This window comes from Kuraishia capsulata, genomic scaffold (assembly GCF_000576695.1).
Source record: "Kuraishia capsulata CBS 1993 genomic scaffold, Kuraishia_capsulata_scaffold_7, whole genome shotgun sequence".
Taxonomy (NCBI): domain Eukaryota; kingdom Fungi; phylum Ascomycota; class Pichiomycetes; order Pichiales; family Pichiaceae; genus Kuraishia; species Kuraishia capsulata.
In genome coordinates this window covers 912,585-940,042 of record NW_019172956.1, presented here as the reverse complement: position 1 = coordinate 940,042, position 27,458 = coordinate 912,585, and the positions used below count along the sequence as shown (strand labels likewise).

Sequence of the window (27,458 nt, the reverse complement as noted above, 5' to 3'; positions counted from 1 at the left end):
GAAGAAGAAGAAGAAGAAGAAGAAGAAGAAGAAGAAGAAGAAGAAGAAGAAGAGGTACAGGAACAGGGACAACCTCAAGAACGCGAAGAAATCGAGGAACAAAAACCAAGCGGGCAGATATCGACTCCCGATGGCGTTACCCAATCAGTCTCTTCGGAGCCTTTTGTACCCAAACCAAAGGACGTTTTGGGCTCGATCAAGAGCCTGGGGGCAGCCCATGGTACCCCCACAAAACCTAGAGCATCAGCAGTCTCCACTCCGGATTCCATCAAGGTGACAAAGTTACGTGGAACCCTCACTCCGATCAAGCTGAGACAATACGAGCTCAACGGCAAGAAAACGAGGAAGAAGCAGGAAGCAAAGGTGATATTTAGAAAGCCCAGTGAGCACGGAAGGCTGCTTAAGAGATACACAGAGCGTGATCTGATCATCCAGCAGCAGACTGAGCAGCAGCTCAAGGAGGCCAGAGACACTACAGACACTAAGAAAGTACCAATTCGCGGGGCTAAGGTTTTACAACTAGCCGACCTTTACGAAAGGCAAATGAGGTAACAAGTTGGGAGAAGTATGAAACCAGACTTTAAGACATACATGAATATTGATTTGGGTTATTGAGGAACAAGTATAAACATCGCATTAGGAAAAAAGATAGATTTTTTGAAGCAACTGAAAAAGCATTGAAAAAAGCGCGAGACCATTTGGTCAGATATTGAAATTAAAGACGAGAAAAGAAGATAAAGACAGAAAACAGCGAACCACCAAGAGAAGTCAGGCAAAGAACATCAGCCTCTCTAATAAAGCAGAATATCCTCCTCGTCCTCACTATCATTCTGTTCCTTCTCAATCAAACCATAGTCGTATTTCACCTGGTCCACCTTGGTCCAGTTGTGCTTGATACGGTTCAGGATCTTGTCTGCAGCTTCGGCACCGGTATCGGCCAGTAAGTTAAAAAACAATTGAGTGGACTCCCTGTCTTCTTTTTCAACACAGTTGAGCCCAACGATGTACATGGGCCAATGCAGCATGGAGAGACTGGTAGAACTCTCGCGCTCAACGGAACGCAGGAAGTGCATCAGACCCAGAACCCGTTTGAGCACACTTTGAACGGCTGGACAGTGCGAAGGCATTCTCAACAGCTGTGTGAGAATGGTGAGCACAGAAGCAGTGGCATAGGCCTGTTGAGAGATGTCAAACCATGAGATGTAATCCACCGAGCCGTCTGCATTGATCACAGTACCAATAGCGTTGTGAGGCAGTGGCTGGAAATCTGCGGGAGGGGCCCTGTCGTTTTCCGGGTGCATAAAATGGTCAACAGGCACGATTCCCGTGTTGGAGATGATCTGGAAATTGGACTCGCCATAAAGCTCGGAAAGTAAAGGAAGAACCTCGAAGTACTTCACCTTGGACCCACGCTCAGTACACCAGTTCTCTCCACGCTTCCACTTCTTGGCCTTGACTCTACGCAGCAGACCAATCAGGGACTGCAAACAACGAGACAAGTTCTCAGTATATCCATAAAGCAAATTGAAGCCATCCGAACGCAACAGCCACAAAGCCTCCAGATCGTTCTTGAACTTGGGAACATCCGAGGGAACGAGCAAAGCACCGATCTCTTCCTGAGTATGCAAGGTTCCACCTAAAGAAGCACCCAAACCGGCCAAAGTCTCGATGGCGATGTACCAAGCTCTACAGAAAGAGATAACCAGCGAATCTTTGGCACTTTCCGATTCGGTCCCATATACACTCAGCAGGTCCCTGGCTCCCTTCAAATGGGGCCTCCAGGTTTGCGAAGTGGACGTGGCATTGTACGAAGTCAACAATAGAATCGTCAGCAGCAGTGCATCCACGTTCTCAGCGAGCCTTCTTTCGTCAGCAAGACCCGAACTCAGAAGACGGAGACAGTTGGACAGATACTGTCTGTAGGACTGTTCATCCTCCACAGTGGGAGTGGCCCTGTACGCCGAAAAAGCACCGCACGCCAGAATGGCACTCAACAGATACGGACATCCCTGGCCATATGTCAAAAGAATATCTCTCACCGGATTCAAGTCCTCCATGGGTGTGAAAGGCAACAGGATGGGTGCAAACTCCTTGTAGAAGAACGTGAGATATCTCTTGTGTTCTTCCTCAACAGGATAAGACTCCAGCTCCACTTTTTGCAGGGCAACGTCTGGAACAGAAGTGGGTGGGGTCAGAGGAAATTCATACTTGGTCTTGATCAAATTGTGCTGCCATAGAGACTGGTCCACAACAGTGGCTTCACCGTTCTCATTGTACGAGACACCTCCCACTTCAACCAAACGCAAGTTGACCAAATCATTCAGATTGGCCTTCAAAGAATTCGCATTGATCATTTCGTCTTCGTCCAAAACGTTCGGTTTGTTCAAATCAGAGACATTACCTGCCAAGGCGGGATCATCGTAGCTTATAGGCAATGGTCCCAGAATAGGTGGAACCAAGCCGTAGCCAACACCAGCTAGTGTGTTTAGTTCGTAAGTGACCGTGGCATCTGGCTTGGCTTTCTTCTGAGACTTAACCGCTGGATATTCACAATCTCTCTTTAAGCGCTGACAGTTCCAGCAAAAAGGTTTTCCCTCGTCACACTTGACTTTGCGTCTCTTGCACTCCTTGCAGCCGGACTTGGAATAGGCCCTTTTGGTGGAGAGATGTGGAGATATTGGGCTTCCCGCAGCGAACATGGTGGCAACTAAAGTGTTGGAGATGCTGGGGCAAGCGTCAGTGGATGTGCCTGGATAGGAATAAATAGCTAAATCGGTAGCAAAAAGGTAGCAAAAACAGGGGTAAACCGGTGCTCAAAGGCTAAATCGAGAGATATCTGCGCAAGACAAAGTTTTCACCTTCTAGCGTAAACTCTTGATCGCAAAAATTCAAAAATCCCACTTTGGCCCGCTCTGAGAGTCCCACGTCTATATAAACGGTTTGTAAGGTGAGGGGAGGAAAACCGAGGGCGCCAGGTTTACTTTCTCAAAGGGCCAAATGTCTTTTGGTCCCCCCGAGCTCCGCTTGAAGACGACGTGCTTATTCAGACCCAACTTGAGGCGGTTGACAACGATTAAAATTTTGATTCACAGCGTTCGATGTGATCGTTCTAGAAGCCGTGGATAACCGATCCGCAAGGCCTCTAATGGGTGCACTCTTTGAGCACTACGTCAGTTTAGGGGGTTTAGTCGAGCTAGATTGCAGTAGTGTCCATCAGAAAATTAGACGCCCATGCGTCTGCTTCACCCGCCCGAAAAGCGGAATGTAGCCGCATATTGTGGCAGAAGGCTGTTTAATTTCGGCTAAAGACGCTGCCTGCGAAAGGGCTTTGGATCAATAATGCAATATTTTCGTCCATAATCACAACAGATCGCCACAGATTGCTCGCCTATCGCTCACCCATAATTCGAAGCGTGATTATGCTTGTATTATGGATTGATCTCAGCAGAGAAGATCGCAACCTTCGATTATCTCGCATGGCGGCTCCAGAAAATATTTCTTAAAGTTAAATTTTAGCAACCAAGATGTTAGAAACGCCGAATGTTTGAGCGCCTGGGAACGTTTACGAGACGCAATATCGAGCTAAGCCCGGATAAGTTTTCTTCACTTGCCTCCCCTGCTTCCATAAGCTTATTCGGTGCTCCTGCAAAACTATGACTGCACTACGCATACAAGGCGTATTGTACCTGGACAACAAAGTGAGTGACTATTGCTTCATTTGGAAATCGAACGTTTTGGTATTCCACGTATTGGGATTTTCTATGTCGGAGAATCTAGAGTAGGTGACCATAAAGAACCCTTATTAGTCAAAATCAGAGACTTCAAAGCGAGCAGTTGTCCGGTAAACTAATTCAGCATTCGACTCTGAACATTGCGAGAGTATTGATTAAGATTTTGACATCCTTCAAGCCTCTGAACAATATCCATTTTAACCGAGCTTCTCTTAAAATAACTTTCCATCCGCGGTTGTGGCATGCACACTTCATGCATCTCAGAAGGTACCTTGAACCCTTTTCGAGAATTTTACCGGACTGTGAGCAAATCCAGAATTCAAGTTTGAGATTGAACAATCTCATTTCAGAGTAACTGAAATGAGATGCTATCCAATAACCTTTTGAGACAAGATGGCCTGCTCGGGGTCCTATCATAGTAGATCTACAGCAGCATTTCCTAATTCCAGGTCCAGAATCCAATGTCGGGTTCTCTGGGTGCAAATAGCCGCTGCACTGGTATAGTGCTGTTCACTCTGCCTTTGCTCCCAGGAACTAAACGGCCCAACAAGACAATGCCCTGCCTCAAATTTTCAGGCATGAATAAAATGTCAGGGTTTTATTGTCGGGGCCGTAGCATTCTGTAGCGTTGCATGGAAGATGGCAGGAGTACTGATCCTGGTTCTAGATAAGTAGGTGCCAAATTTAATTGTTCCACCCTTTTAGGTTCTCACTAGTTCTGTGGTAGTTCTACTTGGGAAGCGGATTTTGCCAACTTGCTCGATTCAAGCGAGACTGATTTGGGTCATGGGCGATTGAACCGTTTGAGCCAACTTTGAGAGGAAGAGTTGTGCGGCTAAACTATGGTAGATACACTAACTTGTAATAATTGTAATTTCGAAGCTCACTTAACGAGCTTTCTGATTAATTACATCTATTCTACATTTTCTTCAAGCCACGCATATCGCAATAATGTCAAGGTATAACCGTCAGGATTATCAGGATGACAGAGATTCATGGTAGGTAGTATTCTTTCGTTATCCATCTCAAGTCTATTACTAACCTCAAAAGTCAATTTTTCACCAAGATAGGAGCATGCAGACACGGAGACAAGTGCTCCCGCAGACACGTCAAACCCACGAGATCAAGGACCATAGTGTGCTACGGGATGTGGAATAACCCAAAGTTTTTACAGCGACTGGAGGAGAGCGGGCCAAATTCGAATAGCAACAACGACACCAAAGAGGAAGTGGCGTATGTGGAGACACCAGAGGACAAGGAAAATTTTGACCTGGTCTTCAAAGACGTGTTCCTAGAGTGTTCGCTCAAGCATGGGATAGTTGAAGATATGGTTGTTTGCGAAAACACCAATCCCCATCTCAGTGGAAACGTGTATATCAAATTTAGAGATCTGGACTCTGCGATAGCGGCACAGGCAGACTTTCAGGATAGGTATTTCGATTCAAGGCCAGTTTTCGCCGAGTTTTGTGGAGTCAGGTCGTTTGAGGATGCCATTTGCAAGATGTTCAGATCCAACGAGTGCGATCGCGGTGGACTGTGTAACTTCATGCACGTGAAACAGCCGTCACAGGGATTACTGCAAGAGCTCTTGAAGAGTCAGGCAAAGTGGAGTGCTGAAAGGGGTGCCCAAAGGCAGCGTGTATGATAATTCAAGTTGGTAGTTGCCAGAATTAAGGACTATGGAGTTACACGAGCCGGCTGCGGACTACGCAGTGATATGTAAGCATACCGTAAATGGAAGTAGTACAATTAGTGATATAATCCGATATCGTTTGGTTGTTTCGTTCCTCATTTGCCTCGTTTAAAACTTCATTATTGATCATTAACCGAACTGTTTCACACAGGTTTAGCATATTCGACCTCCTCGCCACACCTAGCACATGCCCATAACTTGCCTTCCCTCTTTCCGAGCTCCAGTTGGTTGCATATGCACGTGTAGCAGTAGACATGGCCACAGTTGGTCTCGTGAGGATTTGTCACCAGGTGATTGTCCAGTGAATCATCTTTCTTTTCGTTTGAGTCCTTGGAGTAACATATCAAACACACTCTTTCAGGCAGGAACCTCAGATTAGGGTCAATCTTCGCATCGGACTTCAGGAAGTAGCTTAGGTTCAGTTTGGGCATTATGAACATCAGGAACTCTGTCAAAGTATTCCATATCAGTTGTCTATTCTGGAACTCGAAAGAAATCGTTTCCGATTGTTCTTGAACAAGTTTCGTTTTCTTCAGCTCTATTTGAGAGATACGATAGGCCAAATTTGGGAAACGGCCCCCCACCAGAAAACTCACGAAATTGTAGAAATCGAGTAGTTGGTATAGCTTAGTCAGCTTTTCGATAGCCTCTTTCACTTTTTCCTTTCCATTTTCGCGGTAGAGATATGAGTTGAATTTGCTGTAGCCGTACTTCCCCAGAATCAGCCCTAACAGGAAGATCTTCTTCTTGAGTCCGAGTCCGTTTTTTGAGCCCATAAGAGCCAAATTGTGAAGTTTTAGGCCGTATGTGGATCCTCTCCATGTAGTCAATCTAAATAGAAGCAGAGATAGTCCTAGCTGAAATTCATCCTTCCACTGGGATAACTTTAGAATGGAAATCGAGTCATCCAATTGTTTGTTAAGAAGACTCCCTAATTCATCATCTAGCAATTGCGAGTCTAGCTGTATCACTCTGTTTTGCGAATTCATATTGAGAATAGAGGAAGCGGAAAAATCTGGTCTTGTTCTTTCAGGAAGAAACACTGGTGAGCAGGACAAGCAAGTAGCCTACAAGTACTCCTTAGCGTATGGTGATATTTTTGAGTGCTTACACTATCCAATATTTATACAGGGGAGATTCGTATCTTTAACAAAGTAGTAAAAGCGACAGGTTTTGATTTCAGTCTAATGAGATATTTATTGATACCGCTCCAAAAACACCTATTGAACTATCTTATTCACTTTCTTCCACACCAGCTCGTTCAAAGTGTGGCCCTCCTGCCTCCCGACCCTTCTTTCATATGCGTAGTATGAGATGACACCTACAGATATCCCGAATAAGGGATCCAAGGTTCTGGTTGTGTTAGTCAAAATGATTTGGCAATAAGGCAGCTCCAAAGATGCTTACTTTGAAATCAGGTACTTCATCTCGTGTTTGCCAAGGTATAATGGAGTCGGAGATATGGCTCAGAATAATCCATTGGCTTCTCCATTCTCTTCAAAAGAGGGAGCCCTGCGATTAAACTGTTTATTGCACGACTTCACGAGTAGCTGCATCCACGTTCAGACGATCTTTGCATTCTAGAGGCCTTTATTATATACCCAAAACCCCAGATTTTTTGGTTATATTATCTCACAATGAGCTACGAGCTAAAAGACGGTAAAGATCAAAAATTGCACATTCTGCCGTGCAGAATACGCTCTACCGCTCACATCGATCTCACGACATGGTCGCGTAACGAATCCGAGAGCTATTTGCGTGGGAGACATTTGAAGTGCGAGACGCTAGCCACGAAAGGATATCTATTGAAGAACACCAATGGCACATACCAGACTGTGGGAAATTTGAACAAGACCGTGGATTGGGATGGTGGCTGGAGCAAAAAGTTGAGCGAATGGAACGATATCAACGACGCTATCATGGAGTAACTCAATAGCGCGTTGAGAGATAGAGAAGAAAAGCGATAAGCCTGGGGAATCTTACCAAAATTTACCTGAACAGTTCATAGAAGAATAAATGGTTTGGTGTTTCACAACACCCAGGGAATTTCGCAGAAATTTCACAAATTGTAGAAAAATCCATACTGCTGATTATCATTCAAGCATCTACCTATTGCTGCGTCCCAGACCTGCATATAATGAAAAATATCGCATAGGTGTGACATACTCTATCAATTCACAAATATATCAAAAATAAAATGCAACAAATCAAAGCACCGATTGTCCTATATGTTCCATCATTATTTTGTCGAAATTCCTTCGTTTTTTAATGTAAAACTGACCAATAAACTGCCAGTTTTGTAGTGTCCGATATCGTCCCCATGCCACTCCTCGAAGGGGCATCGCATCCTCCCCCCGTTTGTATATGAGTCAAACCCCAACACACTTTGTTGTCTCTTACAACTAGCGTTTTTCGAGGTATTCACATTCAAATTACAATCATCGATGTCTACATCCAAGCGAAAGAAATTGTCCGATTCGTCGGATTTATTAGCGCTACTCCCTCTGGAGATATACCAGTTGATCATCCCCAGAATCTCCAAGACTGATTTGGTCAACTGCAGTTCAACATCTCGTTCGCATCGCAGAAAACTCGAGGGAAATTGTTTCCAGGAGTGCAAGATCCCCTGGGATGCGATTGATACGTTTTTGGAGTCATCGTTGGACAAATCTCAGTGCGAACAGGTCAGACTGTATCTCTCTACAAACCTTACGAACTCCAAGAAGGCCGAGTGGAACGATTTGTACAAACTGCTATCGAAACTGAAGGAACTGCGCTCTCTTGTTTTGGAAACATCATCTTCGTCGATATTTCTGAAGTACCAGCCTCTTGACGAAAAACAAACGGGCAAGGTGGCAGACCTATCGTTGGTATCGCAGTTTCGCTTTGCCAAGTTTGAGATTTCCCACCTTCGTTGTTTCCCCCAGATCTCATCGCTTTCGCTGCAAAACTTTCAGATATGTAAAGACATGTTTGACTTTCAGGACTATCGGTTTCCAAACCTGACTTCGCTGCAGTTGGCCAATTGCACTTGGGAGTTCCCAGTTGGGCTTCATCTTATCTTCCCGTGCAAGTTGCAAAAGCTGGTTATACAACTGGACGATTCGCATTCAAATTTCACTCTCTCGGAGCGGTTTCTATCCCTCTTGAAATTTCACAAAGACAGAACGTGTAACGAAGAGTATTACTCTCATTTGAAGCATCTCGAGATCGAGGTCAAGGGCAAGTACCAGCCGTTCTGCAACTGGCTGCAAGCGCCTTGCGCCGGACTCACAACTTTGAAACTGCTAGGCTGGAAACTGAACAGTTTGGGTGATCTTGATGCAGTTTTCAAAGATAAGTTTCCGAACTTGGAGATGCTGGAAATGAGTATCTCCAACGAGATGGACCTGGCAAGATGTCGTTCCAAACTGCAGAGGCTGTTACCAGAAGCAAGGATAAAATTGCGGGTATCAGATGCATAGAAGGGGAAACTGATGGAGTCAATGATCAATAAAATTAATTCGCGCGCTGGACTGAGTATCTGTAGTTTTTCACTGGCCATGAACCTTACCACTGTAGTCCTTCGGACTGATCACAAGACCCTTGCCCTTAACTGCTCCACGGTATATCGTCTCGATAATGTCCACCAGCTCTTGTTTGGTGTCCAGCACAAAATTCAGCTTGTTGTTGTTGCCTGTTCCAAAATCGCACATCATGTGTTTGTTTCTGAAGAAGAACATGATGGTCATCGGATCATACAGCTCGTACATGGTGTTGAAGTCCGGGACCTGGTCGATGTCACACAAATAAACCACCGCGAACTTGACGATCTTCTCAGAAATAGCAAACAACTGCTCGTCCATGATCATGCAATCGCGGTCGCTATCCCTTCCAAAACGGATCACCACTAATCTGTCATCCTCTGATAGAATGGCCTGGTCCACGTGCCTGCGAGGTGTTAGTAAAAGCAACAAATTGGTTCTGAAAGTGCCACAAGTGTCACAGAGCATTACACATACCATCCTGTTTTCAAATGCGGTAAAAAAACACTTCCCATTGTGCTGATTCTTGAAGACTTCACCGTGTACATCTAGCTTATCAGCTTATAGGATAAGAAATGGTTGTGGTAGAGGCCAATTTTTCATCGTGTGCTTACCAATCGAGATTTCAGAGGATGAACTTTCCATACAACCAGAAGGGTTTAGCCATTTTCCTCTTCCGTTAAGCAGTTTTTTTCCATATATTCTGATTCAAATGGCTGTCAAAGAGAAGGCAAGACAGCTCATCAAGTTGCTGGAGAAGCTACCCGACGACAGGGTCAAGCACTTTGCCAGTTTCAAGCAGACTCAAATCGACAAGTTCAACCCAATAGCAGGACTGCAATCGACTTCCACCAAGAAACGGTCAAGAGGTATCACGGATATAGTCAAGACTTCGGTCATACAAACTGAAGTCACTGAGCCAAGGCCGATCAAGACCGACCTGTACACCGAGCCTGTTCTGGATCGTCAGATAGTTGCTTTAAAGAACATCTTGAATGACAAGCACTCCAAGTTCTACCCTCTTGGCGACAAGCTGTTGAGACCCAAGGGAAATCCAAATTACTATGACAGGTTGGTAGACAATCTGACTGGAGAGAAGAAAGAGAACTTTTTGAGGGGAATGTGGACTGTTGTGACTGGAAAGTACTAGCATGTATATAGTGAATGACGACTTTGGTTTTGAGTGATTGTGGAAATGTATTTTTTTGTAGAATCTCCAGTGAAGAGTTACGGAGTCTGGTCAAATAGGAGTTCTTATGTCCAAGCGGACTTTGGTTAGTTGATATCAGCGGTCAGTATGGGCACTTTCGGAGAATGCTTACAATCAACCCGAACCAGAATGAGCTCCAACCAGACTGAGACCCGAGTATTATTTACTTTGAATAATCACAACAAATGCTCACAATATGCACTTTAGATTCATACGATAGAACTTTACTACAAGTAGGTATTCGGAATACCTTCACCTCACACAGTTCACAACACACCCACGAAATCCTTCTCATCTTATTTCATTTCTTCGCAAAAGTAATGAAAATCTCCTTGGAATCAACCTCAAATATCTGACCCAAACTTTGCCTACACTGGACAGCATCTGATTCTTTTGAAAACTCCACGAACGCAACATCTCTGATTCTTACCAGCTTCAACTCCACAAAACCACCAAAAGCAGAAAACGTCGATTCCAGTTTTTCCTCAGCCAAGTCCTTAGGAATACCTTGAACCAATAACGTCTTATTGGGCTCCTTGTTATCAATAAATCTTGGTTTGGTTTTGCCCTCGCCATCAGCTTTTCCAGTCCTGGTGCCACTTTCAAGCTTCTGTCTTTTGACACTATTCGAGGTTTTCTTCGCGTCTAAAACCTTTTGAAACTCTGCATCACCTAGAGACTTCTTTTGAAGTTCATAACTGTCACCTTTCGCATAGTATATGTCCATGGGTTTATCAAACAGATACTCCGTGTTGAGGCTGTACAGTGCTGCTGTAGCAGAATCAACCTGTTCAAAACTAACCCATGCCTGACCTTTGAGCCCAAGATTCCGCTGAGAGACGTAAACGTGCGTGACATTGCCAAACTTGCCGAATTTTGATCGTATCTCAGCAACCAGTTTGGTCCTGGAAACCTTCTCGTTGAGGTTTCTTATATAGACTCTGCAAAAGAGTTAGTACAACAATTGATAGATACAACCAATTAAATGCCAGTATACTCACGTGTCCCTCGGTATCACTTCAGTCATTACGCTTGTGTTGCAGAAAGGTGAATCTAATCTCTTGTTACATGACTGAAGGTTCATCATCCTCTGAAGCCCGATGATAAGTAGTGTGTACACAAAAAAAGCTACGACGTGCGGCTCATGCAGCCCATGCGGCCTCTCTACATGAGTATCACAGAAGACATATCAGTTACAGTTCTAGAATTTATTTATCAGCTCGGTGCTTAAGCAAAGGACAACATGGAAAGCAATCCAAAAACGGAGACTAACAAAGACGAGCTCAACGAGTTGGACGAAGCGGAGCCCTTGCTTGAGCTAGAAGCCGAGGACGAGCTAGCAGTGCCAGTAGCTTTTGAATTGCTTGAAGTGGTGGTAGCCGAAACAACTGGAGTAGCCGAATGGTAAAGCAATGAAGTGGCATCTGTGACATCGTGTTCACCAATGATATATGTATCGGAATAGTATTTGGCCTTGACAGCGGATGGAACACCCTTCTTGGTGATCTCTTCAACATCCTCTTTCCCCCCATTGTATTTGGCTTGTGCTAGTGAAATTTCTAAGTTCTCCAGGTCGTAGACGACATATGCGTTTCTCAGGAAATTGTCACCGAGGATGAAATAGGTCACGTCGTCGTAATCGTAACGTTGAATTCCCGAAACACACTTGCCAAATTGTTTAAAGGTGAAAGATTTGAGAGGGACCTCAATCTTTGCTCCTGTGAAGTCAAATGAAATTGTAGTGTCAGCAATTTCGTCACAGTCGTAGTAGTACTGTTCGATGTTGTCATCCCAGGTAGCGTTTGTGAACTCCTGGAAGGTCTCGTACAATTCGTTTGGCAGGTAAGTCAGAGTGGTTCCACTATCAAGCAGTGCAAGGTACTTTCCTTGAGCAAAAGCAGCAACCTTGTCGCCCTTTTGAATGTCGATTTCGGAAACAGTAACCTGCAGTCCTCCATCCCAGTCAACCACTTTGACGGTTGTGAGGTTACCGGAATACTTGGAGTGATCAACACCTCCAAACAAAACAGATCCAACGTCTTCATCCACATCATTAAGAAACAAAGAGTATGCTGGGGTGTTTATCAACCCCTCGGTAGCCATCTTAGCAGGAAGATTTTCGTAGGTGTAGTTCTCAGATGCAATGAAGTACTCACCAAACGTAGTTTCTGCTCCGGGCAAACCAATTCCAAATACTGGTGTTGAGTTGGTGAATGCTGCAACCGCAAATGTGAGATTTGATATTTTGGTATCACCAATAGTGACCAGATCGCGACCCCAATAACCTTCCGCAGTGGTGTTATCACCGTACTTGATCAAGAACTCGGTCTTATTACGGTGGAAAGTTGACGACTTGTCTGAGTCAAAGCCACCAATACCACCACAATTGTCAAATTTTGGGTTAATGAAATCCGAAGGAGTTGCTCCATATAGCAAATCGGTGGATGCAGTCGCTACACTGGATGTGGAGGTAGCCAGCTTCGAACAGTACTTAGCAGCAGAATCATAGAGCCACAAATCAGACGATCCGGTATCCAACAACACAGCCATGTCCTGCCCAGGCGTTCCGACTGAGATGTTCATCTGGTAGTAGGTCTCCATGTTGTTGATAAAGAACTCATACTCGTCATCGTCACGCTTGACAAATTGGGGAGTCTGGTACTTCTGGGCCTTTTCAAAAGACGAACCACGCAAAATGTCAAAGTTGTGTTTCACAACTTTTTGAGCGACCGAGAGGTCCACAAAAGCGAAAGCAGCAATGCAACTGAGAAACTTCATGATGGTAGGGCTGAACTTTTGAAGATATGAATTACTCACGATCTACACTAAAATCATATCATCCGGAGGACCGCTTATATATACATCTATATAGATATGCAGGCAACCATTTCATCCTTCCCTTTCATCCAGAAAGGAAATTTGAAGCCAATCCAATTGGTTATCGAGGAACGCCATATGTGTGCATTTGACATGCATATAGCCGGGGAAGTGCAGAGCCGCAGAGATGAACGGCTTTGGAATGAAAAAAGGGAACGTCCCAGGCACTTTTCTCCGTTTATGGCGAGTTCCAGAACGCGAAGAGTAGATTAAGGAGAAGTGATTGGTATTTGACACGCCTCTGTGGTTTTATTTTTAGACCCAGTGATTTCCCAAAGGGGGTATAAAGAGAGAGATATAATTATCATGCAGCAGGGAGTACATTGGAGAACTGGCTAAAATATATGGATTGACTATATGCAATGACGACATGGAATACGAATACGGATTAAACCACAGAGTATGCATTTTAAACAATGCCAGAGGGATTTTTTTAATATTTTATTCATGCTCTCATTGAGTGGTGATTGGCAATTAAACCGAGAACTCATAAGAAAGCTTGATCCTTTTAATTTTTTAGGTTAATGCATCAAACAATATGCCATCATAGCTAAGCAATCTCGATGAATAGAGGCTGGCTTGGCATGAGCTTGGCGGGTGTTCAACCCTTGACAATAATCTTCAACTTATGGAAAGTACCCCCCTGTTGATAACAATTCTCGTATCTAATAGGTCGATCCGAGGAACATGGGTCCGACAGAGCCACTCGGTGTAGATCGGATGGCACAAAAAGCGCCGCGCACATTTTGGCATCCGAATATGGCAAACTCTTGCTGGTGATCACGAAGTATGCATCAGGGCATATGTGTTTTGCGTTTGGTGCATTTCAAAGATTCAGCAGCGGCATATACTGCATATACCGTGTCGCTCAGTTGGAATTGGCTACAAAAGATGAATATTTACCTGTGATAGTCCAAGCGACCGCTGAAAAACGATACATTTAGGATCTCAGCAAAAATGGCACCCGCATTATCTTCAATTTGAATGAAAAATTTGGAGGTCGGCAGTTTGGATCGGTAGATTATGACCCTTCCGTGCCGTGCAGCGAATGGGAGCCACCCGCAGATGTCATCAAAACAGGCCGTAGATGTGGATCACATCGCGTTGATAAAGGGTTCAAGATGGCTTCAGGGCCCAAAGAGCACAAAGCTTTAGGACACCCAGGCCACCATTTTGAAAATCTTACACTAGCTGACTCGGTATGTTCTGACATCCTCCTTTCCTCATGATTCTGCATTCTGAAATTCCAATGTTCTATTGCTTCGTTATTTTATGCGGCGCTGAATTATCATATTCACTACCACCATACGCGGCAGTCAATTTTATGGCTGTGAAAATCAGTAATAGCCGACGGATATTTCCGCCATATATTGTGAAAAGCATGTATTAGTAACCCCGAGGGAGCCGAAATTCTATGAGACAAAGTAGTCGTTGCTCGCCTATCAATATCAAATACAGGACGCCAACAGACCCCACATCCTCCCCAGACGCAAACCTGAGGCCTCCACCTTTGTAGCCGGCTTCCTCCAATAACCCTACAATTTTTGCTGAAAAACCAACGATGTTCCTCGGCCATGTCGCCATCTCAGAACTCGATTGGTAATTGTATCGAGTGTACGCATCAATTTTACAGCCTTCAGGCTTCTAGCCTCCAAATAATAAGCCCAGCCCCAATTTGTAGGCTAACTTAGACAGTTAGCCTTCGTATGTGGGGACACGGCTGTGCAGGGTTATTCATATATAACAGGCCCAGTATAAACGATATTTCCGTCAGTTTTAGGGTTTTTCTTGTTGGCAACTGAATTTTGCAAAACCAATCACAACACATAATTTCTAATGGCCATCAAAAGAGGAGACAAATTTCCACAGGACGTGACCCTGTACCATATTGCTCCATCAGGTGGAGATCCAACTAGCGTCAATCTATCGGACCTAACCAAAGGCAAAAAGTTCGTTCTAGTGTCGATTCCCGGAGCTTATACTCCACCATGCACAGATGATCATCTGCCCGGTTACGTGGCAAAATTGCCCCAAATTCTGAGAAAGGGAATTGACCTGGTTCTGGTCGTTACTGCTAACGACCCATTTGTGCTGAGAAGCTACAAGAATTACCTCGGTGCAAAAGGCCAAGACAAGTTCTTATTCCTCTCGGACACAAAATTGGAGCTTTCCAAGAAACTTGCTAAGACCATTGATTTGAGCTCCGTAGGACTGGGCGAACGTTCGACCAGACTGGCCATCATTGTCAACCGGTTTGGCATTGTTGAGTTTGCAGCTATTGAAGACGGTGGAGCGGTCAAGGAGTCGACTGCCGACAAGTTGTTGGCAAAACTTTAGTTGACGAACCTGGGGTTTTAAGTTTTGTTTAATTGAATTTATGTTCGAAAGTATGCAGATTTTTGTTAAATATACTGTAGTTGCTCAAGTCAAAGAATACAGCTATTTCAATACTATATCCTGATTCGGGTAGCGTGCGAAACCCAAGCTCATCTCGGCTATTCTTAAAACCGATCTCTATCATTGATGTCACTCTTGTACATATCGGACAATATCAACACAATGGACGAAAACCCGTGGAAAGATGAAGGGGATGATATAGAAGAGGGTAATGTTGATATAGAAGCCTCAATTGGGAGCTTATTGGAAAGTCCAGCCGAGATTGCTATCGAGGAGGTGCAACAGCCATTGGAGTCCGAGGAGAGAAGCGACAATAATGAGGAGGCAGCTCAAGACAAGACCCAAGAAGAGACCCAGGATGTGGTTAAGACAGAAATTGAAGAGCAGTCCAATCCACCGAGTGAAGAAACCCTAGACACCAGTATCAGGCAAAATATGGAAGCAACAAGTGAAGAAAAGGCAGAGATTCCCGCAAAACATAAACCACAGTTACAGGACTCTGTTCAAAGCTCACTTGTTTACGGGATCTGCATCGTGGACTTCCACCATATAAGAGGTCCAGAAATAGAGCATTGGGTAGACTCTCAATCTCTTCATGGAATTGGCCAATCGGATCGAATTAAGCAGATTAACGAGATGTGGCCGAGCTTGCCTTTCCAATCGCTTCCTGATGGAGCCCATCTGTTTGAGGAATCTTTTGCAAATTTTACTTTGATTTTAAACGATGGCTCTTCTGAGGACAGTTTTGAGCTTCCAGCAGAGAAGAGGTCCGAATGGGAGGACAATGCCGTGCGAGGAGAGACACTGTTTGGATGCTCTTGTATTAGACAAATGCCCACTTCCGACCTGAAAACCGTGGAAAAAGGAATGACGAGATCCATAGTTCAGAAGGCGATTGTTATGATTACAAAGTATCCAATAACGGTGCAGTTACGTGAAAAACTGAGCATCGTCACCACCAGCTTCTTTCACCAACGGGACTTCCACGATAAAGAGATCATCGACTCGTTGTTCGAGAACGTGTCAATTTTGTACAGCCCATTCAAGGTAGAGAATGACGATCTGTTTGAAAGTGAAAGAGGAAAGCAACAATCGCATGATCAGACTCAGCCCTCAAATGTCAAAGTGTTGAAAGAGAGCGATTTCTATGTGGGGTTGAATCTGCGGGATCTCCTTCGAACTTTGGGAAAAAACCTACTTGTTTTGTTCAAAGCATTACTATTGGAGAAAAGGATTATTTTTTTCTCGAAGAACCTCATGAAATTGTCCAATTTTCAGTACTCTTTGCTGTCTCTGATCCCAAGTTTGCTGCTGAACCTAAAAGATTCAGGCTCACCAATGTTCCAGAGCTTGACATCTGCTAGGAACAGAATCACATCGCTGAGCACGAGTGATCGGCAATCAGTTCTGGAGTTTTTGGGACTTCCGCTGAAGATTTTCGATAGAGGTGGATTTTTCCAGCCGTATCTTCCGTTACAGCAGCTGGATTTTCTGAGGAATGCAAACACTGAATGGTATGTGATTGGAGCATCTAATGACCTTTTGCTTGGACAGAAAGATAAACTCGCAGACGTGGTCGTTTATATTGATTTTCCACAGAATAGTGGAGCGGTGTCTTCTGCACACACTTTTGGACATTTGGAGATTATAGATCCCACATTGAAGGATCAACTCGCACTGACTCACCAGGATAAGAAGTTTATCAGCTTTTTAATTTCGGAGTGCGATAAGGTGGATATTTTGGAAGAATCGCAAGAGCTTCAACCGCAGCCGTCTGTTTTGAATAACAATGACTTCCCCAAGCTCAATACCTTTAAAGGTGGGGACGATTTTATCAGATATAACTTCGAGGACTATTTGATTGGATTACTTGCATGTTCGAAATACGACCAGTTTTTACAGAGAGCCACCGATACCCAGCTTCAATCGTTTATCAACCCATCCAAACAAGAGTTACTCATGCCCAATAACATCGCCCAGTTCAACTCTGCATGGGTAGACAGGTGGAAGCAGACCCGAAACTTCCAGTTTTTCAATATATACACGGATGACGAGAGCTTCAACTTCTTTGAACCGGTCCACCAGGCCGACAGGGTGGACTCTTCCAAGAACTCTTATTTCAGCCAAAATTTCAAGGCCATGGGCGATTTCTTCAATAAACGCTTACAGGATTTGAAGAGGAAGCCAAAGGAAGCCGAAACTAAGGAAAATGAGGCTGAAAGTTTGGAAGCCGAGCAAACAGATCAAGATAAGTGCACGGATGGTGATGTGACGGAGGATACTCCCAAGAACACGGCTTATTCGAAGTTTAATGCCTGGGCACAATCGTGGAAGAAACAGTGAAAACGCGAATAAGAGGGTATCTGATCAATGGTAATATGAAATTCATAGAAATGCTATTCCTGGTTAATGTCTAGTGATTATTTATCAAGTTCTGCGATTGCGTCTCCTACACATTCTCTCCGATGTCCTTCCCAATGTGCCTCTTCTCCTATTCTTCAATGATTATTCAACACGAACCCAAAGTCCTGCTCGTAATTGGGCAAAATTATCACTGGAATCCTGCACTTCAACTCTCTGCCGTTTGACAAATAATCCGCAGGCTTATACAGAATGCCCTTGCTATCGTTGAACACAGATACAAGCTCAAACTGCCTTCTTGCGGCGCCGTTTTCAGCATTCTCGGTCGCTTTCTGGTCAGCGACAAAGATACAGGTGATTTCGAGGATATAGTTCACTTTGACCACATCAGAGCTAAATTGTGACGTGATGAAGTGGGGAATATGGATATCCTGGTTGATTTCTTGGGTCTGAAACGTGGAGACTGATTTGGATACCAACGTGGTTTCCGCCTTTCTGTTTTTGGCTATGGCTGGGTTGAAGTCACCATACTCGTTCTTCAGCAGGTATGCTTCATCTGGAAACGTTTCCACCTGTTTAAGCGAAGTTTCCAGACCCGAAATACTGAGATCGTTGTTCAGTTGAATGTTTATGGAGATGATGTCTCCAATCTTGAACACCGTCTTATTGAACGAAACTTTGTAGACGTATTCCCCATTGACACGCAGCAGAAACTTGGACTGAGGCTTTGTAGGAATGAGAACCTCGAGTTCAGTTGACTCTGTTGATTCCTTTTTGATACTGTTGAGATCCGCAAAAACAGATAAAAGCTCTTCTCTGGGAGTCAGCGTGTTAGAGGCTTCTTTGTTCAAATTTGATTCGGCCTCAAAAGCATCTTGCACCCGAACAACTTCGTTGACATCCTTAGTGTTCAACTCTGTAACATACTTGGCAAACATATCCGCCTGTTTTTGATCCTCTTCGACCTCTTCCTGGGTTTCACCGTAATCTGCTTCCAGCGAAAGTCGCTGGGTGTAGCTGTTAAGACTCGTCATACTAGAAGTCCGCCTCGACCGTTTATCGCCCATGCCGAGTCTTCGCCTGATTGTACGAAAACTCATCTTTCTGCTGATCTGCGGTTGGTGATGCTGAATCTGTTGTGAGTTGAAACTGAAGCCATTATTGAGTCCCTCCAGATTGTTGTTCAAGAACACGATTTTCTCATTTTCCACTGGCTTGCTCAAACGCGATGACGTCAATTTGTAGACAGGTTGCTGAGCACGTTTATTGACGTATGCCTGTACTTTCAGAGGGAAAAACATGGTCTTATTTGACAGTTTGTGGTTTTCCGTCAGCTGGTACCCCAACACGAGTGAGTGTTGGATCTTTAAATTCTCACTCTCATATGAAGGAGGCAAGTCCACAGGCAGTTTCAGACCAATATAGAATGATCTCACCATCTCCTGGGATGCAGTGGCCGTGTTATAAGTCGAGGGTCTAAATGTAAGATCTGAGAATAGAATCGACTGAGACGAGGAATAGAATGGCTTCAGGTTTTTTAGCCCGGAACCACTTGTGGAGTCATTTTTCTCTGATCCTAGTTCAGTGTGAAACACATTGGCCACTCCTCCCAGAAATCCGTTTGGTTTAGAGCCTTCAGAACCCATTTCGAGCCCACTGATACCACACAGCTTCCCTCCGATAATACTCTTTTTTCGCAGATCTTCGAATTGAGAATCATCCAATATCTCTGGATTTGTCACAAGATAACTGAGGACCTGAACATAGCCCAACAACAGTGTTTGGTCATTCTCCAGCGAGTCCTGTTCTTCGGGCAAAGACTCCAGCTCTTGCAGAAACAAAGCACGAGCATTGTTTGAGAAATGGGAAGATATCCTCCTCAATCCAGACCATCCAGATTGTTCCTCAGATTTCAGCTGCGGCTCGGACTCCGTGTCGGCATCTTGATTTGAATCTGCACCGTTCAATACCGCAGATTCCTCAGGCAGTTTCCCGATGTACCTAAACCTGATTAAGGCTGACAGCTCATCACTCCCAGCTATCATAGGACTATTTTCATACACAAGCTCAACTCGTATCGACTCATTAGCCAATTGATTGTATATGGCATGTGTGATCATTTGTCGAGTCTAAACTGCTCGTATAGCAATCCCTCTAGCGAGAAGTGACTCCACATGGCTTCGTTTATCGCTTGTTGATGAGATCTCTCTGGCATTTGTATAGTGTATCAACCAAACGGATATCTGCGTGGCGCGTGAAGGCGGTGAAAAGCCGCATTAGGCCCAAGATCGAATGTACTCTGGAGACACTGAGAGATCGATATAGACGTGGGCCAGAGATCTGCAATTTAGATGAGGGATTCAGCTAGCAAAGTTTTGTTCTAATTCCAGTAGCTCAAGCTGAGCCCACAACCCCAGCACGAGCCCGACAGATCTGGATGGGCTTGGTCTAAATGGCTACTATGCCCCAGTTGTAGCTGGAACAGAGGGATAGCGAATGAAAACTTGGAGATCTGCAGGCTTCTGTGGGTTAATGAGTCGACTGGAAGCCTAAACAGATCTGTTATTTTGCTAATATATGACTCGAAGGACAGACCCAGAAGAAACCCTTTGGTGGATATTTCCTGTGGTAGATCTAGCCTACAGCCAACTTATATCAATACAGCATGACCAACACACTAGCATTACCAGCCAAAAACCTCCACCGTAATCTATCTGTCTCCTCCACCCTCCACTCCCGGTCAGCTCCTCATAACCGGAATCTATTGTCGCGTTTTCTGCGCGGCCACGCGCCGCATGCATCTACGGACATGATCCATTTGCCGATGTGGCTCAGTCGTGTCACCATCACCCCCCACCACGCGATTATAAATTTAAATCTTGCCAGTTGCCACTACTATTTTTGAGATTTGAAAATTACGGCTCGTATCCGAAATCTTCCCCCCCTCCTTTGCCACTTCGCAAAGAACTCGTGGTTTAATAAACCCCATCTAGTTAAATTTGGTACTAAACCATGTCTGCAGAATTTTTACCAGGCGATACCGCATTGGTAGATCTGCCGTGGAAGTCTTCGTGGCATCTGACTAATCTACTATGGGACATGCCGATTGCCTCTGTACAGGCTCAGTCTACAGAGGTTTACGCGACCAACCACACCCAAAAAGTATGTTTCTTGGGCTGTTTGGATGGCGAGGGCTTCAGTTTGAATACTCCTTTTAATGATTTGTCGAACTGTCTAATCACAGGAGTTTTTCTGAATGCCGCGTCGGCCCTACTGTTGTTTGGTGGTATCTACCAGATACTGTCTTACCGCAAACTTGCGAATAGAACCATGAAAGTTCATTGGTCGCTTCCTTTGAAGCTTGTTCTCATTGCCCTGCAAGTCTCGTTCCAAATATTTCAGGCTATAGTAATCTCGCAATCCAGTTACCCAGATCCTTCGTTGTCTTTCACGCAGGACATCAAGTTCTGGTCAGCTGTTCTCGCTGTCTTGTCTCTGTGTGTGGGATTTGTGCTCCATTATGTGGAAAACTTCAAGACGGTTATCCCAAGTGGAGTCCTATTGTTCTACTGGTTTTTCAGTGTGATTTTTGGAAGTCTCAGACTGTCCAATCTATGGCTTAGAAGCGACCGGTCCCAGTACATGGTCTCTTCTGTGTTTTTGACACTCAATGCTCTCATTGTGTTTTTATTGGAGTTTTCTATTCATCCTCCAAAATCTGAAAATGAGGACTTCGAGAAAGAGAATCCGTACGAATATTCCAGCATTTTTGGAAAGATCACCTTTACCTGGATGACCCCATTGATGAGTCTTGGTCACAGAAAGTTCCTGGTCCAGTCAGATTTGCCCAAATTACCTCATTATCTCACAGCCAAGACGGTGTTTGAAGGGTTTTCGACTCAATGGGAACGTGAGAAGAACTCTATTTCTGGCTTGAAGAAATCTCCCTCTTTGGCCTTGGCCTTGGCCAGAGCTTATGGTGGGCAGTACTTTATTGGAGCTTGTTTCAAGCTCATTCAAGATAGTCTTGCCTATTCTCAGCCGCAATTGCTGAGAAAGCTGATCAAGTTCGTGACGGCTTACAACGAGGACAATACGATTCCGCTGACCAGAGGGTTCATCTACGTGCTGGCCATGTTCGCCAGTTCCGTGGTTCAGACCGCTTGTTTGCACCAGTATTTCCAAAGGGCTTTCGAGACCGGTATGAAGATCAAATCGGCGCTGATTTCGAGTATTTATCAGAAGTCTCTGAACATGTCTGTGGAGGCCAAGCAGGACAAGGCTACTGGTGACATCGTAAACCTCATGAGTGTTGATACCCAGAGACTCCAGGACCTGTCAGAAAACCTCCAAATGTTGTGGTATGGACCATACCAAATCACATTGTGTCTTTTGTCGCTTTACAATTTGATGGGGAGCTCCATGTGGATCGGTGTGGTGATCATGGTGATCATGATCCCGGTCAACAGTTTTCTATTCAAGCTCCAAAAGACCCAACAGAGAATCCAAATGAAGAACAAAGATGAGAGAACCAGAATAACATCCGAGATTCTGAATAACATCAAGTCTTTGAAGCTTTATGGCTGGGAGGAGCCCTACAAAGAGAAGCTGGAGTACGTGAGAAACGAGAAAGAGCTCAAGACCTTGAAGAAGATTGGTCTTCTCCGAGGATTTTCTCAGTTTATCTTCAACACTGCTCCTAATCTGGTCAGTTGCTCGACTTTCTTGGTTTTCATCCTTCTAAATAAGGACGTGCCGCTCTCTACAGACATAGTGTTCACTGCCCTCTCTCTGTTCAACCTACTGTCTTTCCCACTTGCGGTTATTCCAATGGTGATCTCCAATGTGATCGAGTCCAGAGTTGCAATTCAGAGATTGTCCGACTTTTTGACTGGTGGAGAAATCCAGGATTCTTCTGTTTCCAGGCTCCCTGCTGCCAAACGTATTGGCGATGTGGCCGTCAAGGTTGAGGGTGCCCAGTTACTCTGGTCTAAGCACCCACTCAAAGTGGCTTTGAACGATGTGAACTACGAAGCAAGAAAGGGCGAACTCAACTGTATTGTTGGTAAGGTTGGTTCTGGAAAATCGTCCATGATGCAAGCCATTCTGGGAGATCTTCACAAGTCCAAGGGCCTGATCTCCGTCCATGGTTCTTCGGCCTATGTGGCCCAGGTTCCATGGGTCATGAACGGGACAATCAAGGAAAACATCCTCTTTGGATGCAGATTCGACCCTGTGTTTTACGATCTCACAGTTAAGGCCTGTGCGCTGGACCCTGACTTTGCCATTTTGCCAGACGGTGATGCCACTCTCGTTGGTGAAAAGGGTATATCTCTTTCCGGTGGTCAGAAGGCCAGAGTCTCACTGGCAAGGGCCGTGTATGCTCGTGCAGATGTGTATCTTCTGGACGATCCTCTGAGTGCTGTTGACGAGCATGTTGGAAAGCACATCATCAAGAATGTGCTTGGTCCAGACGGCCTGCTGCACTCGAAGTGTAAGGTACTGGCTACCAACAACCTGAACGCTCTGACAGTAGCAGACCACATCACGCTCATGGAGGGCGGAAAAATGGCCGAGTCCGGCTCGTATGACGATGTCATGGCGGGAAAGCTTCCCCAATTGGACCTCTTGATCAAGACTTTTGGCCGCAAAGACAACACCAGCAGGTCTCAGAACCAGCTCAATAGTTTGGCCATGGAAGCTACTGAATCGTCATCTTCCTCGGGCATTATCCTTGACGAAGACGTCAAGAGCAAGCTAGACTCAAATATCTCAAGACGTGCTAGTTTGGAGTCCTTTGAAGGTGCAGTTCTCAGAAAAGAGTCGCACCAACTAGCGAACCAGACCGGTTTCGAGGAGAAATCTCAACAGGGCCAGGTCAAAAGAGACGTCTATTGGGCATATGCTAAAGCCTGCAGACCTCCGCTTGTAATTGCCTTTTTGCTGCTCACCATTACCTCGATGTCACTTGGTGTTGCTGGTAACGTCTGGTTGAAACATTGGTCTGAAGTGAACACGGAGCATGGCGAAAACCCCCACGCTATGAGATATCTTGCCATATACTTTGGCTTTGGAATTGCCGCAGCCTGTGCCACTTTCAGCCAGTCCATTATCCAGTGGCAGTTCTGCAGTGTGGCTGCATCGAGATTCCTGCACAGCCGCATGATCCAGAGCGTACTGCGAGCACCAATGTCCTTCTTTGAAACCACACCAATTGGGCGAATTCTCAACAGATTTACCAACGATATGTACAAGATCGACGAGACCGTGTCCATGGTATTCTCCATGTTCTTTGCCAACACAGCGAAGGTCACCTTCACGATCCTGGTCATCTGCTACTCCACCTGGCAGTTCCTGCTGTTGATCCTACCAATGGCGTACCTGTACAGATACTACCAGCAGTACTATCTGAGAACGTCGAGAGAACTGCGTCGTCTAGATTCTGTGTCCCGGTCTCCTGTGTATGCTCATTTCCAGGAAACTCTCAACGGAGTGGCCACGATTCGTGCATATGGCCAGCTTGATCGCTTCAAGTTCCTCAACCAGCACAACATGGACCACAATATCGGTGCTTACCACCCTGCTATTTCGGCCAATAGATGGCTAGCCGTGCGTCTGGAGTTTTTGGGATCTCTGATTATTCTTTCGTCGGCTGGTCTCCTCATGCTCACGCTTCGTTCGGGCAAAGTCTCTGCCGGTATCGTTGGTCTTTCTGTCAGTTATGCCTTGCAAATCACCCAGTCTCTAAACTGGATCGTTCGCATGACTGTCGAGATTGAGACCAACATCGTCTCTGTTGAACGTGTTCTTGAATATTCCGAACTTCCATCCGAGGCCCCAGAGGTTATAGACGACCATAGACCACCAGCCCACTGGCCCTTCGAAGGCTCTATCAAGTTCGAGAACTACTCGACCAGATACCGTCCGGAGCTGAACCTGGTGCTGAAGAACATCAACCTGGATATCAAGCCCAAAGAGAAGATTGGTATCGTTGGAAGGACCGGTGCTGGTAAGTCGTCTCTGACTCTGGCCCTCTTCAGAATGATCGAGGCTGCCGAGGGTGATATTTCAGTGGATAACATCGTCACCGAGTCAATTGGTCTGGGTGATCTCAGACACAAATTGTCCATTATTCCTCAAGACTCTCAGGTGTTCGAAGGTACTCTCAGAGAGAATTTGGACCCCACCAATCAGCACCCAGACGAGAAGCTGTGGAAGGCTTTGGAACTGGCCCATTTGAAAGACCATATCACCAGTATGGCCAACGATGCAAATGAACCGGATGTATTGAAGGTGAAACTTTCCGAAGGAGGCTCCAACCTGTCTGTTGGTCAGAAGCAACTCATTTGTCTGGCTAGAGCACTCATTGTAGAGTCCAAGGTGCTGGTGCTGGATGAGGCTACAGCTGCTGTTGATGTTGAAACCGATAAGGTCCTTCAGGAGACCATAAGATCAGAGTTCAAAGATAGAACCATCCTGACAATTGCACATCGTCTTAACACCATCATGGACAGCGATAAGGTGCTAGTTCTGGAGAAGGGAGAGGTTGCTGAATTCGATACCCCAGCAAACCTCTTGAAGAAGAAGGACTCTCTGTTCTACTCGTTGGCCGAGCAGGGTGGACTTGTTGAAGATGAATAGATTGACCAAAGGTCAAGGTTTGAAAAGTTTTTTACGAAGTCGAATAGACAGAAGACGGCTTATTGTGTTGAGCTTGGTGATTATCACCAACACAGTTGCCATTTACGTCACCTCATGGTGATCAAAAAAACATCATCTCTATATGAACGCAGTCGTAGCCATTGACAATAATTTACAAATCAACTAGTACACCTTCAACATTCAACACTCAGTGCTGGGGCTGCGATTGCTGAGAATTCTCTGTATATTCAGCCCCATTGGCCTCGCCCTCAACCTGGTGGAAGTCCAGGATCTCGCTGTACATCATCACACGCCATGTATCCACCGGAAGATCCGCATCGTTGAAACTCCAGTCGAATTTCGTCTCGGCAACAGGCTCGTCGGAAGGGTCGTGGTATGGTGCCAGATATGGGTGCGCTAAAGCCTGCTCAGCGGTGATTCTCTTTCTGGAATCAAACACCAACATCTTGGACAGCAGATCAACGGCATCGGGCTCCACGTCCTTGAACCTTTCCGTCAACGGAACGGGCTCTCTGTGCGGAAGTGACATGACGAACCTCAGCGTGTTTTCGGAGCAGATTGTGTCTATGACATCTGCTGGAGGCGAACCTAACAATTCCGTTATGATGGAGAACTGGTGCACGTGATCTTTACCTGGGAAAAGAGGCTTGCCCTCGAACATCTCCGCCAAAATACACCCGGCCGACCAGATATCAACCTCAGTGTCGTATTTCTGCCATGTCAGCATGATTTCCGGTGCACGGTAGTATCTGGTGGACACATAGCCAGTCATCTGAGGGTCCTGGATTCTGGCCAACCCGAAATCGGCAATCTTCAAGTCACAATTCTCGTTGATCAAAATGTTGCTGGGCTTCAAATCTCTGTGGATGACGCCAGCAGAGTGCACATATTTTAGACCTCTGAGGATTTGGTAGAGGAAGTACTGAATGAACTGCTTCTCCAACGGACGCGATGTCAACAACCTGTGCAAATCCGTACCCTGTAGCTCTGTAACAAGGTAAATGTCCTCTAGCGGAGATAAAAAGATATCATCGAGACTGATGAGGTTCTCGTGCCTCAAGTGGTTCAACAGTTTGAGTTCTCTATATGTTCTCTTGGCCAAGACTGACGTGGAAAACGGCTTCATGATTTTCTTGATAGCAACATTCTGTGCAGTTAATGTATCTTTGGCCGAGCATACAAGACCAAATGCTCCCATTCCAACAGGATTAAGGTCAGTGTACCTGCTGGTGGTTTCGAAGACTGTCCCGAAGATCTGAGTTCTTCAATGAAGGGGGGGCGAGCCCATTATGTTAGTGCTCATTCGACGCCAATGCAATCCAGCCATCGCTGGAAATATTGAGAACAGGAAACTCACCTCCTAAATTCCTGTGACATTGCAACTATGAATAAATTAACGGACAGCCAAGTAAAGATAAAAGCAAGGCTGTTTCCTTGTGGTATATGTCTCCTCCATCAACAACTGCCCTTTTTGTCCAAGTCCCGCCCTGCCTTTCTCCGTGACGTCAGATTTTGGGCGTGTTCTACCCAATTAGTTGTGCTTATCTAAGCTGGTAGTTTGCTTTGTGCGGCTCTCTTTGGGTACTTGATCTGTTTCGCAAATGGCTGGCTTTATGATGTGAAAGCCTTGGAGTAGAAATCAGAGCCTTGTATGGCCTCTCATGAGATTGGTCTGTCTTTTTTGTGTGTGCTGTGAAGCTCATATCCTGAACACTCCAACCCTCCTGTGCTTTCTCCGGCTTGAACAAACCATTTTGTCAGTTTTCCCGTTTGCTTTCTTGTGTCCTATTCAGGCTACAACTTCTGATGGCCAACTAAGTCTCACTAAATGCTCCCTAATATTCATTTTTGCTCTAGGTAACCAAAGTGTTACTTCTCATGGATGGAGAACCAATCAGAACTCTGCCACGTGCTAACGTCTTGGTGTAGGATGAAAACCTGATTTTTCAAAATCAAATTACAAAATAGCCCTTCTTGTATCATCAGACTAACATCTCTTCTTA

At 45.2% G+C, this 27,458-nt stretch overlaps 15 protein-coding genes across 15 annotated transcripts in view; 8 read left to right on the top strand and 7 right to left on the bottom strand.

The window, feature by feature from the left end:
• Positions 1-552, top strand: part of KUCA_T00005975001 (uncharacterized protein) — a gene marked incomplete at both ends in the record, with an annotated part of 1,770 nt that extends 1,218 nt beyond the window's left edge. Inside the window, one exon of the mRNA XM_022604518.1 lies at positions 1-552. This exon is cut by the window's left edge and continues 1,218 nt beyond it. Within this exon, the coding sequence (XP_022461960.1) occupies positions 1-552 (552 nt within the window).
• Positions 553-791: 239 nt separating this feature from the next.
• KUCA_T00005974001 (uncharacterized protein) lies at positions 792-2,699 on the bottom strand (the record flags this gene model as incomplete). Its single annotated transcript, XM_022604507.1, has 1 exon — positions 792-2,699. One exon carries the CDS (start codon positions 2,697-2,699, stop codon positions 792-794), a length of 1,908 nt encoding a protein of 635 aa, XP_022461959.1.
• A 2,179-nt stretch (positions 2,700-4,878) lies between these two features.
• KUCA_T00005973001 (uncharacterized protein) lies at positions 4,879-5,376 on the top strand (the record flags this gene model as incomplete). The annotated part of the gene is made up of 1 exon (XM_022604496.1): positions 4,879-5,376. The coding sequence occupies one exon, from the start codon at positions 4,879-4,881 to the stop codon at positions 5,374-5,376; it is 498 nt and encodes a 165-aa protein (XP_022461958.1).
• A 191-nt stretch (positions 5,377-5,567) lies between these two features.
• On the bottom strand, positions 5,568-6,413 carry KUCA_T00005972001 (uncharacterized protein; the record flags this gene model as incomplete). The annotated part of the gene is made up of 1 exon (XM_022604485.1): positions 5,568-6,413. The coding sequence occupies one exon, from the start codon at positions 6,411-6,413 to the stop codon at positions 5,568-5,570; it is 846 nt and encodes a 281-aa protein (XP_022461957.1).
• Positions 6,414-7,061: 648 nt separating this feature from the next.
• On the top strand, positions 7,062-7,352 carry KUCA_T00005971001 (uncharacterized protein; the record flags this gene model as incomplete). The annotated part of the gene is made up of 1 exon (XM_022604474.1): positions 7,062-7,352. One exon carries the CDS (start codon positions 7,062-7,064, stop codon positions 7,350-7,352), a length of 291 nt encoding a protein of 96 aa, XP_022461956.1.
• Positions 7,353-7,868: 516 nt separating this feature from the next.
• On the top strand, positions 7,869-8,888 carry KUCA_T00005970001 (uncharacterized protein; the record flags this gene model as incomplete). Its single annotated transcript, XM_022604463.1, has 1 exon — positions 7,869-8,888. The coding sequence occupies one exon, from the start codon at positions 7,869-7,871 to the stop codon at positions 8,886-8,888; it is 1,020 nt and encodes a 339-aa protein (XP_022461955.1).
• Positions 8,889-8,957: 69 nt separating this feature from the next.
• Positions 8,958-9,463, bottom strand: KUCA_T00005969001 (uncharacterized protein; the record flags this gene model as incomplete). Its single annotated transcript, XM_022604451.1, has 2 exons — positions 8,958-9,354; positions 9,426-9,463. 2 exons carry the CDS (start codon positions 9,461-9,463, stop codon positions 8,958-8,960), a joined length of 435 nt encoding a protein of 144 aa, XP_022461954.1.
• A 197-nt stretch (positions 9,464-9,660) lies between these two features.
• On the top strand, positions 9,661-10,098 carry KUCA_T00005968001 (uncharacterized protein; the record flags this gene model as incomplete). Its single annotated transcript, XM_022604440.1, has 1 exon — positions 9,661-10,098. The coding sequence occupies one exon, from the start codon at positions 9,661-9,663 to the stop codon at positions 10,096-10,098; it is 438 nt and encodes a 145-aa protein (XP_022461953.1).
• A 361-nt stretch (positions 10,099-10,459) lies between these two features.
• Positions 10,460-11,185, bottom strand: KUCA_T00005967001 (uncharacterized protein; the record flags this gene model as incomplete). The annotated part of the gene is made up of 2 exons (XM_022604429.1): positions 10,460-11,099; positions 11,160-11,185. The coding sequence occupies 2 exons, from the start codon at positions 11,183-11,185 to the stop codon at positions 10,460-10,462; spliced, it is 666 nt and encodes a 221-aa protein (XP_022461952.1).
• Positions 11,186-11,385: 200 nt separating this feature from the next.
• KUCA_T00005966001 (uncharacterized protein) lies at positions 11,386-12,936 on the bottom strand (the record flags this gene model as incomplete). The annotated part of the gene is made up of 1 exon (XM_022604418.1): positions 11,386-12,936. The coding sequence occupies one exon, from the start codon at positions 12,934-12,936 to the stop codon at positions 11,386-11,388; it is 1,551 nt and encodes a 516-aa protein (XP_022461951.1).
• Positions 12,937-14,871: 1,935 nt separating this feature from the next.
• On the top strand, positions 14,872-15,372 carry KUCA_T00005965001 (uncharacterized protein; the record flags this gene model as incomplete). The annotated part of the gene is made up of 1 exon (XM_022604407.1): positions 14,872-15,372. One exon carries the CDS (start codon positions 14,872-14,874, stop codon positions 15,370-15,372), a length of 501 nt encoding a protein of 166 aa, XP_022461950.1.
• Positions 15,373-15,558: 186 nt separating this feature from the next.
• KUCA_T00005964001 (uncharacterized protein) lies at positions 15,559-17,775 on the top strand (the record flags this gene model as incomplete). The annotated part of the gene is made up of 1 exon (XM_022604396.1): positions 15,559-17,775. The coding sequence occupies one exon, from the start codon at positions 15,559-15,561 to the stop codon at positions 17,773-17,775; it is 2,217 nt and encodes a 738-aa protein (XP_022461949.1).
• Positions 17,776-17,930: 155 nt separating this feature from the next.
• KUCA_T00005963001 (uncharacterized protein) lies at positions 17,931-19,913 on the bottom strand (the record flags this gene model as incomplete). Its single annotated transcript, XM_022604385.1, has 1 exon — positions 17,931-19,913. One exon carries the CDS (start codon positions 19,911-19,913, stop codon positions 17,931-17,933), a length of 1,983 nt encoding a protein of 660 aa, XP_022461948.1.
• Positions 19,914-20,805: 892 nt separating this feature from the next.
• On the top strand, positions 20,806-25,434 carry KUCA_T00005962001 (uncharacterized protein; the record flags this gene model as incomplete). Its single annotated transcript, XM_022604374.1, has 1 exon — positions 20,806-25,434. One exon carries the CDS (start codon positions 20,806-20,808, stop codon positions 25,432-25,434), a length of 4,629 nt encoding a protein of 1,542 aa, XP_022461947.1.
• A 208-nt stretch (positions 25,435-25,642) lies between these two features.
• KUCA_T00005961001 (uncharacterized protein) lies at positions 25,643-26,653 on the bottom strand (the record flags this gene model as incomplete). The annotated part of the gene is made up of 1 exon (XM_022604363.1): positions 25,643-26,653. The coding sequence occupies one exon, from the start codon at positions 26,651-26,653 to the stop codon at positions 25,643-25,645; it is 1,011 nt and encodes a 336-aa protein (XP_022461946.1).
• Positions 26,654-27,458: the final 805 nt, after the last annotated feature.